Here is a 12,133-nt window from a genome sequence, read left to right as displayed (position 1 = left end):
GAATGCTCCCACAGTAAAGGGAAGTCTGAAAAGGGGCTGGGGAGGCTAATGTGGGGGGATGGGATATGGCCAGTGATTGGGAAATCTGTTTTTGTAGTTGAGTGTCATTTCTCTTGGCTGCATGAATGGACTCAGTTTATCCAGCTCTGCTCTCTCTGCAGAGGGTTTAACGGATTACCAACACTTCCATCCCACTCACAAGGTCACACAGACACACCGAGAGGGCCACTCGTGGACACACCGACAGTACGGCCACTCGAGAACACACCGACAGCACGGCCACTCCAGGACATACAGACCAGTTTTAACTACCAGTAGTTTTAGCAGTGAGTTCTGGTGAGATCTTTGTGTTCGTTCAATATTACTTGTAATATTTGTGAGTTAAATTATACGTGCACGTCCCTAGTGTGTGACCGGCCTGCATGTAGACACAAAGGATCTATAAGTAACAGTTTATGGTATTTATATAGCGCTAACAGTTGTACTTAGCACGTTACAGGTTACATTACAGTAGAGGGAGGTACAGTAAGTGCAGTAGGTATACAGTGTATGTATATTATATTTATATAGCACTAACAGGTGTACTCAGCACGTTACAGGTTACATTACAGTAGAGGGAGGTACAGTAAGTGCAGTAGGTATACAGTGTATGTATATTATATTTATATAGCGCTAACAGGTGTACTCAGCACGTTACAGGTTACATTACAGTAGAGGGAGGTACAGTAAGTGCAGTAGGTATACAGTGTATGTATATTTTATTTATATAGCGCTAACAGGTGTACTCAGCACTTTACAGGTTACATTACAGTAGAGGGAGGTACAGTAAGTGCAGTAGGTATACAGTGTATGTATATTTTATTTATATAGCGCTTACAGGTGTACTCAGTACTTTGCAGGTTACATTACAGTAGAGGGAGGTACAGTAAGTGCAGTAGGTATACAGTGTATGTATATTTTATTTATATAGCACTAACAGGTGTACTTAGCACGTTACAGGTTACATTACAGTAGAGGGAGGTACAGTAAGTGCAGTAGGTATACAGTGTATGTATATTTTATTTATATAGCGCTTACAGGTGTACTCAGTACTTTGCAGGTTACATTACAGTAGAGGGAGGTACAGTAAGTGCAGTAGGTATACAGTGTATGTATATTTTATTTATATAGCACTAACAGGTGTACTCAGCACGTTACAGGTTACATTACAGTAGAGGGAGGTACAGTAAGTGCAGTAGGTATACAGTGTATGTATATTGGTATTTACATAGCACTAACAGGAGTACTCAGCACTTTACAGGTTACATTACAGTAGAGGGAGGTACAGTAAGTGCAGTAGGTATACAGTGTATGTATATTATATTTATATAGTGCTAACAGGTGTACTCAGCATGTTACAGGTTACATTACAGTAGAGGGAGGTACAGTAAGTGCAGTAGGTATACAGTGTATGTATATTATATTTATATAGCACTAACAGGTGTACTCAGCACGTTACAGGTTACATTACAGTAGAGGGAGGTACAGTAAGTGCAGTAGGTATACAGTGTATGTATATTATATTTATATAGCGCTAACAGGTGTACTCAGCACTTTACAGGTTACATTACAGTAGAGGGAGGTACAGTAAGTGCAGTAGGTATACAGTGTATGTATATTTTATTTATATAGCGCTTACAGGTGTACTCAGTACTTTGCAGGTTACATTACAGTAGAGGGAGGTACAGTAAGTGCAGTAGGTATACAGTGTATGTATATTTTATTTATATAGCACTAACAGGTGTACTCAGCACGTTACAGGTTACATTACAGTAGAGGGAGGTACAGTAAGTGCAGTAGGTATACAGTGTATGTATATTGGTATTTACATAGCACTAACAGGAGTACTCAGCACTTTACAGGTTACATTACAGTAGGGGGAGGTACAGTAAGTGCAGTAGGTATACAGTGTATGTATATTATATTTATATAGCGCTAACATGTGTACTCAGCACGTTACAGGTTACATTACAGTAGAGGGAGGTACAGTAAGTGCAGTAGGTATACAGTGTATGTATATTTTATTTATATTGCGCTAACAGGTGTACTCGGCACTTTACAGGTTACATTACAGTAGAGGGAGGTACAGTAAGTGCAGTAGGTATACAGTGTATGTATATTATATTTATATAGCGCTAACAGGTGTACTCAGCACGTTACAGGTTACATTACAGTAGAGGGAGGTACAGTAAGTGCAGTAGGTATACAGTGTATGTATATTTTATTTATATTGCGCTTACAGGTGTACTCAGCACGTTACAGGTTACATTACAGTAGGGGGAGGTACAGTAAGTGCAGTAGGTATACAGTGTATGTATATTATATTTATATAGCGCTAACAGGTGTACTCAGCACGTTACAGGTTACATTACAGTAGAGGGAGGTACAGTAAGTGCAGTAGGTATACAGTGTATGTATATTATATTTATATAGTGCTAACAGGTGTACTCAGCATGTTACAGGTTACATTACAGTAGAGGGAGGTACAGTAAGTGCAGTAGGTATACAGTGTATGTATATTTTATTTATATTGCGCCTACAGGTGTACTCAGCACGTTACAGGTTACATTACAGTAGAGGGAGGTACAGTAAGTGCAGTAGGTATACAGTATATGTATATTATATTTATATAGCGCTTACAGGTGTACTCAGCACTTTACAGGTTACATTACAGTAGTGGGAGGTACAGTAAGTGCAGTAGGTATACAGTGTATGTATATTTTATTTATATAGGGCTAACAGGTGTACTCAGCACTTTACAGGTTGCCTTACAGTAGAGGGAGGTACAGTAAGTGCAGTAGGTACACAGTGTATGTATATTATATTTATATAGCGCTAACAGGTGTACTCAGCACTTTACAGGTTACATTGCAGTAGAGGGAGGTACAGTAAGTGCAGTAGGTACACAGTGTATGTATATTTATATAGCGCTAACAGGTGTACTCAGCACGTTACAGGTTACATTACAGTAGAAGGAGGTACAGTAAGTGCAGTAGGTATACAGTGTATGTATATTTTATTGATATAGCACTAACAGGTGTACTCAGCACGTTACAGGTTACATTACAGTAGAGGGAGGTACAGTAAGTGCAGTAGGTATACAGTGTATGTATATTTTAGTGAAGAGAAGCAATGGTTTAAACATTTTTTTTTCTTCTCCAGAAAGGGTGTCAGATTTCTCTTTGGACAACAAGCTGTGTAGCAGATTGTATTAAGCCTGTCCTGTAAAATTCGTGTAAAAATGCATTCGTTTAATTGTGTCTGTGTGTATTGGAAAAATGTATGTACTTTCGTATGAGGGTTCGGTAGTTTTCATACGAATGAAACTACCGAACCCTCAGACCACCCCAGTGAGAAGTGTGCGCCTCGTGAAGCGTTCACACTTCTCAAAACCGCAGTCTAATTGACACTTGCCAAGTGCCTGTGTGGTCGCTGTTCAGTATACGAACCACGCGCGGTGGCCATCTTACGCACAAAAATCTCAGCGAGTGTCTGGAACTCAAATCGGACACTCAAACAACCGAACACCGCTGAGACCTCCAGAGTGCCATAACTCCCGAACGGAGGGACTAGGCAGCCCCACGTTAGGTAAAAACAATGTACCGAACAAGGGAATAAAGGCGAAGGTATTATTAGCTGTGGATGGCAAGGATTACTATGCAATTTAACTGACGAACGGAGACCGACCGCAGGGCCAAAACACATGGAGCCTTTTCCGGATACCACCTCGTGTGCGGTCGGTCAAACGTCACCCTCCACCTAACTCCCGAACCCCTGGTCCGATCTGGTGAATTTTGGACATGTTAGTCACCCAGATCAGGGCTACCTGCGGGTACCCTAAGTATTAGGCTATCTGCTTGTTTTAGGGTACATCCAGGTTTTGGGGAAAAGTACAGTGCAATTAATGGGATTATGTGTCACACTGAGGGGAGGAGATGTGTGGGAGTTAACTGTTACTGTATTGGCTACTGTCCTAATGATTGTAAATCCCTCCCTTGCATGGGAGAATGTCTTAAAAGGAGGCTGTGGGAATAAACGTCAGTTCTGCTCCCGATGCTGTGTGTCGTCCAGTTATTGGGAGTGCTGTTGGGGTATTGCTGTATTGTTTTACCTGCTGGAAGTACTACTCTATGGATCTATAAAACTTGTTCCTGAGCCTCACTGGGATCTTAAGTGGAGAATACCTGTGGAATATCGGCTCTCCGCTACAAGCTGTTACCCCATATATTAACTGTTATATCCTGGACTATTCTGTTTGATAAAAAGAAAAGCAATGTTTTTAAATCTGACAAACCAATGTCTTTTTTTTGTTCTTACTCTAATGTTAGCAAGTGCACTATTTTTCCAGCTAAGATTTTCCATTCTCCTTATTCATTTTGAATGCCTTCTATTCTGCGGCTCAGTGATGGCCACGTGTTTGTGATTGAAGGCCTGGGAATGGAAAAAGCTGAGGACACAAACAGATGATTTTGTGTAGAGAGACAGAGATAAAAAGGCACAACAGGCATAATGTAAACTCTGCATAGACAGCAGCTTCTTATTACTGTTTGTCTGTCCTGTATTCCATGCCGTCTGCCTGTCCTGTATTCCATGCCGTCTGCCTGTCCTGTATTCCATGCCGTCTGCCTGTCCTGTATTCCATGCCGTCTGCCTGTCCTGTATTCCATGCCGTCTGCCTGTCCTGTATTCCATGCCGTCTGCCTGTCCTGTATTCCATGCCGTCTGCCTGTCCTGTATTCCATGCCGTCTGTCTGTCCTGTATTCCATGCCGTCTGTCTGTCCTGTATTCCATGCCGTCTGCCTGTCCTGTATTCCATGCCGTCTGTCTGTCCTGTATTCCATGCCGTCTGTCTGTCCTGTATTCCATGCTGTAGCAGAGCTGCAATATTAAAATCCACGATCTCCGCTGGTACAGAAGGTAATCCACAGTCAAGCGCTGGAAATGAAGGCAATATCCCAAATCCCCCAGTAACCGGACGAAACACAGTTCTGGGAGTCAACTGAGGCTTTATTCACAGGCTTCCAGTATTTATGTGGTTCCCCATGCAAGGGGTTTCCTTAGTGACATAGCAGGGGTAATACAGTGGGGGACTACATGGGGGACTTAACATTCTGAGCATTTCTCCCATCAGGCACTACTGCACGAGAGGGATACTCCCACTGGGATATACCGTTACGTGGATTATCCCTCTGTGCAGCAGAACCGGCATTTTACATTTAAATCTGTAACTTCCACATTGTAACGGACCGTTTCACTTACAAGAGGGTAAAACCCAGTTTAGGCGATATCCCCCTTTCCAGATGCACAGGCAGCTAATGCAAACACCATTCTCCCGACTGGAGACACACGAACACTGGATTCGAGAAACCTTTTAAATTCTCCCAAGCATATGAATGCTGTAGACCATTGAATAGGAACCATACGAATAGGCTTGTACTCCTAGCAGTCAACTGGAACAGCATGCAATAAATCCTTCCCCCCAATAATGAGACGACACATCACTTTGAGGGTAAAACAGGAACTCTGGACTGGCTCATCCAGCCTGGCTTTTATTACAACCAAGTACATACAGGACACTCCCAGGGGGAGGATGAATTTAACCAATCACATGGATGTACCTCCCACACATTTCCTCCCCTTAGATTAACACTTAACATAAATATACTGTACACCTTTTTCCCCAATTCCTGGATGTACCCCAAATACATACACCTCCAAAACAGGTATCCCCTGATAGCCCTTATTCAGGGGGACAACATATTCAAGAATCAGGTCATTCGGATGAATGGTTCGGGAGATATGAGGTTCCAAAGATTTGACCGACCGCATGGGTAAAGTATCCGAAAACAGTTCCATGCATTTTGGCCCTGCGGTCGGTCACAAACAAGTGAATGAAACAGACGAATTACTTGGGTTATAGAGACTAAGGGGGATTCGCATGAATCCCCTAGTTCGTATGTTTCTTTCTACCGAACAATCAGTTGAATGCTGCATACATATCACCCAGGTTAAACTTAACACATGAATACATATACAATATACAGGCAGTACAATAGAATATGCTTCACAGTCTTAAAGGGACAGTAGTCCCAAAATGTCCATCGCTGATTTTAAAGGGCCAGTAGCAGCAATATAAATTATTACATGCCCAAATATAGTTTTTAAAGTGCAACATGTCCAGGGGCCATAGTCAGCGGGCAGGAGGCTAGCAACCAGGCCTCTCCAGATCACAGTGGCGAAGCTGGTTTCGCCACACACATAATTCACCTAATTTGCACAAATGGACGTTCGGTAGATAGCTGGGGTCTGGGGTTACATTTTGTGGGAATACCGCTCAGATCCCAGCTAAAACTACCGAACGCCGCACGAAATACACTTTGTTATTGAGTTCGGTTTAAAACCACCAAACACCGATGGGGAACCTTGATGGGACACGGGCGGAACTCCCGAATGGCCTGGAAGTCCAGCGGTGTTCGTGTCGTCGAGTAGCCGTTTTCAGTTCCAGGCGCTCAACGACCAAACACAGCTGGTGGGACAAAGGATCCAAGATGGCCGACCGCCGCGTGGTCGGTATTCGAACGACGGCCACCTAGGAACGCCGCACTACCGAACGCCGCACGAAATACACTTTGTTATTGAGTTCGGTTTAAAACAATAACAATGTTGCAATCGGTTAACGAGCGCCACACGTCCCTCTATGGGTGGTCTACCAGGGGGGTCCGCATTCGTTTAATGAACAGCCTGGACAGTCGCTGTTCGTGAAACGAACTACATGAATGCTAGTGGCTTATGGCTGCTAGCATACGAATTCTATAGGCAGCACAATACACATTTCAATTATACATACATCATAGCAGTACATACAGACAACCTTTTGCTACATAAAGTCCAGTATCCTAGAAGTGGCGAGGTTTGCCACACATGCCATCTGTCTGTCCTGTATTCCATGCAGTCTATCTGTCCTGTATTCCAGATTCTCCTACGATGCTGTCTGTTGCGCTCAGCCTGGGGGCAGTGCTGGTGTTTTTTCTGTTGTTGGTCGTACAGCGGGTGCGTACAGAGGGCGCTTGGGCACTGTGGTGGCATGATAATTACCTGGAGAAACTGAAAGATTTCCTGAGCGGTACGACCCGTCCTGTCCGGATGTTGCGACACGTGCAGAAAGTGGCCGAGCACGGCGATGCTCAGAGTGTCCTGGCAGCGGTGGACTCATACTGCAGCAACGTGGAATGGGCCATGAATGTGGGGGACCTGAAAGGTAAGAGGTGCTGTCACCCCGTTATCTGCGTTACTCACATCTGTTGGCAGTATACCCGCAGTTAATATTTTGTCCCTAAAAGGTCAGATCCTGGACGCGATTGTGCTGGAGACTCGACCACGCTATGTTCTAGAGCTGGGCACGTACTGTGCCTATTCTACCGTTAGGATGGGCCGGCTGTTGCCCCCTGGTGCTCGACTGATCAGCATTGAGATGAACCCGGACTATGCTCAGGTTGCACGCAAAATCCTTCACCATGCGGGACTGGACACGCAGGTTGGTATCGTGCTAGCCAAGGGCAGGAAAGCAGGTGGCTCCAAACTAGCCAAGGCTTCTTTCTTACTCTGTCTCTTCTGTGTCTTCACTTCACCTCCTGACCCATAGCTCACCCTGATATCTAGCGATTCCCCTTCTCCTTCCTGCACTCAGGGAGAGCAGCCAGCAGAGGGCACTGAACAGCCCTCTGCCCAGCGGCGTTGGCGCCTTCAAGAGGCGCTAATCTACACCACTCTGCACTGTCTACAACTCCCCCTACAGTTATTTTCTCGCAATCCCCCAAACCCACTGGGCTCCTCCTTACCGCGGGACAGAAGCTCAGAGAGACAGCAGTCAGGAAAACTCCAAACCTGCAAGGTGAGGCCGACACCACCCATCCACTCACTCCTTCCCCTAACCTGGGTCCTATCCCACTTAATACTTCCACTGGAAGGCTATTCCAGGTTTCTACTACCCTTTCTATATCACTGTTACTGCGCCCACTGGAAGGCTATTCCAGGTATCTACTACCCTTTCTATATCACTGTTACTGCTCCCACTGGAAGGCTATTCCAGGTATCTACTACCCTTTCTATATCTCTGCTATCAATTACTGTTTGAATTATTCAGCTCTTTGTATAATGTTATGATTTGTGTGTGTGACTGCCCCCTAGTGGCTTAGATTTGGCAATGCTCTGCGTATTTCTACATACCGGTTTTGAATGGCTTGTGTGATACACACACTACAGTTAGTTCTGTTTTTTTATTACTGTTTTGTTGAATCTCTATAATGGGGATACTGAGATCACACGAAGGGGAGGCTGTGAGGTGGTGAGTGTTCTGCAGGGGAGGCTATAATGAGGTAAGTGATGTCTGTTTTGATTCATCCATAACTCTTCAGGTGGAGATCTTGGTTGGTTCCACCTCTGACCTGATCCCTCAGCTGAAGAAGAAGTTGGACATTGACACATTTGATTTTGTATTTATCGACCATTGGAAAGTCAGTTACCTCAAGGACACCAAACTGCTGGAGGTAAGTCAGAAATGTTATTCTCCATAGATCTATCCATCTAAAACCTCACCTTTTCTTTTCCCATCTTCAACCACAACCTCACGCTCCGTGTCCTGCACCACAGCCTCACCCCTCCATGTCCTTCACCACAACCTCACCTCTCTGTGTACTCCACCCCAACCATACCCCCTGTGCCCTCCACCTTAGCCTCACCTCTCCGTGTCCTCCACCGCAATCTTACCCCTCCTTGTCCTCCACCTCAGTTTTACCCCTCCTTGTCCTCCACCGCAGCCTCAACCCTGTGTCCTCCACCCCAGCTTTACCCCTCCTTGTTCTCCATGTCCTCCACCGCAGCCTCAAGCCTAAGTGTCACCCCTCCACTGCAGCCTCACTTTTCCATGTCTCCACCCCAGCTTCACCCTCCATGTCCTCCACTCCAGCCTCACCTCTCTGTGTCCTCCACCCCATGTCCTCTACCACAGCCTCACTCCTCCGTGTCCTCCACCCCAGCTTACCCCTTTGTGTACTCCACCGCCACCTCACCCCTCCGTGTCTTCCACCATCGGCACGCCCCTCCATGCAATCCACTGTAGCCTCAGCCCTCCGTGTCCTCCACCCCAGCCTCAGCCCTCCGTGTCCTCCACCCCAGCCTCAGCCCTCCGTGTCCTCCACCCCAGCCTCAGCCCTCCGTGTCCTCCAGCCCAGCCTCACCCCTCCGTGTCCTAAACTCCAGCCTCTACCAGAGTCGTCCACCAAGGCCTCACCTCTCCGTGTCCTCCACCCCAGCTTCCACGTGTCCTCCATTCTCCACTGTGTTTTTACTTGTAGTTTTATGTATGATTCTCCCCTCCCTAGGAGTGTGACTTACTGCGACCTGGCTCTGTTCTTCTGGCTGATAATGTAATCTGCCCTGGAGCCCCTGAATACCTACATTACGTGAGAACTAGCCCACGCTATGAGAGTCAGTATTTCCCATCCCAGCTGGAGTACCTACAAGTGGAGGATGGCATGGAGAAGTCGGTCTTCTTGGGTTGACGGGTTCATTGCAGTGACACCATTTCTGTGCCAAAACCTGCCCACACCCGGACAGCCAACACCTCACCCCCAAAGCTTCCCAGTCAGCACTGGAGACTAAGGGCTCAGAGACTAGAGGATAGACTATGCTATGCAGACCTACCACCACGCATGTACAGTTATTCCGCCATGTGCTTAGACATACCACCAGGCATCTACAGATATACCACCTTGTACATAGACATACCACCACACATTTACAGATATACGTCCGTGTACAGACATACAACCACACATGTACAGATATAGCGCTGTGTGCTTGGAGACATACTGCTGTATGAATATAGACATACAGCCATGTGCATACACCGTTCACAGATTTCCAGTGCTAAGCCGATACGTGTACGTTTATGTATCCCGGCATTGATGCAAAATGTTAGTGAATAGCTATCATTAGACAGCCTTGTGTGCACTTATGCCGGGATATCAGTATGAATTGGCTATGGGCAGAGTCACATACATGCTGTTCTATGGGAAGGGGTACGGGGGGATTTTTAAGGGGTGTATGTGGGGTTATTATCCTGTGTGGCGTTTGCTCACTATCTCAGCTTGGCACATTAAGCATGTTACTGTACAGATACAATAAATCATACAACCATATGTATCATTCTATCATGGCGAGTATTAATAGGGGAGACAGGGCTTATTACATACCTTTAAGTACAGGGTGTGCGATAGAAAACCGAGAAAAGATGCAGGGGTACAGGGTGTGTCAGGACATACAGAATGTGGATTTGGGGGTCCAGGGAGTGTGAGAACATACTGAGTGTGGATATGGAGATATAGGGAGTGTGAGGACATACAGAGTGTGGATATGGAGGTAGAGGGAGTGTGAGAATATACTGAGTGTGGGTATGAGGATACAGGGAGTGTGAGGACATACAGAGTAAGAATATGGGGGTCAAGGGAGTGTGAGAACGAATATGAGAACATACTGAGTGCATATATGGAGTTACAGGGAGTGTGAGAATATACTGAGTGCGTATATGGAGTTACAGGGAGTATGAGAACATACTGAGTGTGGATATGTAGTTACAGGGAGTATGAGAACATACTGAGTGTTTATGACATACAGAGTAAGAATATGGGGGTCAAGGGAGTGTGAGAACGAATTTCTCATTTAGCCTCCGGCCTCGACGCAGAATCGGGTGGTGCCATCCTTTTTAGGCACCAGGACTACCGGCGATGCCCAGGGGCTATCGGAGGGTTCGATAACCCCTAGCTGTAACATTTCGTCTAACTCGGCTTTCATATGGGTCCGGACTGATTCCGGAACCCTATATGGAGCCTGTCGCATAGGTAGCTGTCCCGGGGTTTCTACTCGGTGGGTGGCTAGCGGAGTGTACCCAGGTAAATTGGAGAAGGTAGCCCCTTTAGCTACAATCAGCGCTTGTACCTGGGCACGCTCATGGGCGCTTAGCCGCTCCCCCAGCTGAACTCCCCGGGAGGGCTCTATCGGTTCTTCTGGTTCTAGTAGGTCAGGTAGGGGCAGGTTCTCCTGATCTTCTAAGGAGGAGGCACAGATCGCCGTCACATCCTCTATCCTCTCATGGTAGGGTTTGAGCATGTTCACGTGGAGCATGCGTCTCTTCCCTACCCCTGAGCAGGGGCCAATCACATAGGTAGTGTCGCATCGCTGCTCCACTACCTGGTATGGGCCTTGCCAGATGGCCTGCAGCTTGTCTGTGCGGACGGGTTTTAAAATTAACACCTTCTGTCCCACCTGAAAGCTGCGGTCCCTGGCTCCTCTATCGTACCAGCGCCGCTGGCGTTGCTGAGCCGCCTGGAGGTTGGTGTGCACAGCCTGAGTCAGCGCCTCCAGACGGTCGCTGAACTCCAGTACGTAGGATACAATAGGGGTTCCGTCTGTATTACTCTCTCCCTCCCAGTGTTCCCTAATCAAGTTCAAGGGTCCCCGCACCCTCCTCCCAAATAGTAACTCAAACGGGGAGAATCCTGTCGACTCCTGGGGAACCTCTCTATACGCAAAGAGTAGGTGAGGTAGAAACCTCTCCCAATCTTTGTGGGTCTCCCCGAACGTCCGAAGCATCTGCTTCAGCGTCCCGTTGAACCTCTCACATAGTCCATTGGACTGGGGGTGGTAGGCGGAATTAACTATTGGCTTAATGCCACATACCTTCCACATATGTTGGGTGACTTCGGCCGTAAATCGGGTGCCCCTATCTGATATTATCTCTTGGGGAAACCCTACCCTGGAGAACACTTTCATTAAGGCTTCAGCTACGGTCTCAGCATGAATGTTAGTGAGGGCCACAGCCTCGGGGTACCTGGTGGCGTAGTCCACTATAGTTAAAATGTACTTTTTGCCAGAGGGGCAGGGTTTTGGCAGGGGTCCTACTATGTCTACAGCTACCCTGCTGAAGGGCTCTGCGATAATGGGTAGGGGACATAGCTTGGCCTTGTGGCGATCTCCTCGTTTCCCTACTCGCTGGCAGACGTCGCAGGAGGTGCAATACTGCCGCACATCCTGAGA

The 12,133-nt window shown here is 46.6% G+C and overlaps 1 protein-coding gene across 6 annotated transcripts; it reads left to right on the top strand.

Moving 5' to 3' along the window:
• Positions 1-91: 91 nt before the first annotated feature.
• On the top strand, positions 92-10,239 carry LOC134573378 (catechol O-methyltransferase A-like). 6 transcript variants are annotated; one of them, XM_063433109.1, is made up of 6 exons: positions 92-326; positions 7,014-7,298; positions 7,381-7,574; positions 7,683-7,931; positions 8,455-8,586; positions 9,421-10,239. In XM_063433109.1, exons 1-6 carry the CDS (start codon positions 122-124, stop codon positions 9,598-9,600), a joined length of 1,245 nt encoding a protein of 414 aa, XP_063289179.1. In that variant the 5' UTR covers positions 92-121; the 3' UTR covers positions 9,601-10,239. The 6 variants fall into 6 exon arrangements, with proteins under 6 accessions (XP_063289179.1, XP_063289182.1, XP_063289181.1 ...); XM_063433112.1 differs by having other exon boundaries at positions 124-202; XM_063433111.1 differs by having other exon boundaries at positions 249-336.
• The last annotated feature ends 1,894 nt before the right edge of the window (positions 10,240-12,133 follow it).

The sequence above is a fragment of the Pelobates fuscus genome, chromosome 9, assembly GCF_036172605.1.
Source record: "Pelobates fuscus isolate aPelFus1 chromosome 9, aPelFus1.pri, whole genome shotgun sequence".
Classification (NCBI taxonomy): domain Eukaryota; kingdom Metazoa; phylum Chordata; class Amphibia; order Anura; family Pelobatidae; genus Pelobates; species Pelobates fuscus.
This window is presented reverse-complemented; position numbering and strand designations above follow the sequence as displayed.

Excerpts from the sequence above, each read along its gene's own strand:
- LOC134573378 (XM_063433107.1), top strand. The coding sequence starts at position 4,630 with ATGCCGTCTGCCTGTCCTGTATTCCATGCCGTCTGCCTGTCCTGTATT. Across the intron at positions 4,889-6,995 it reads TCCTGTATTCCATGCCGTCT|ATCTGTCCTGTATTCCAGAT; the intron begins GTCTGTCCTGTA and ends TCCATGCAGTCT. Across the intron at positions 7,299-7,380 it reads GAATGTGGGGGACCTGAAAG|GTCAGATCCTGGACGCGATT; the intron begins GTAAGAGGTGCT and ends TGTCCCTAAAAG.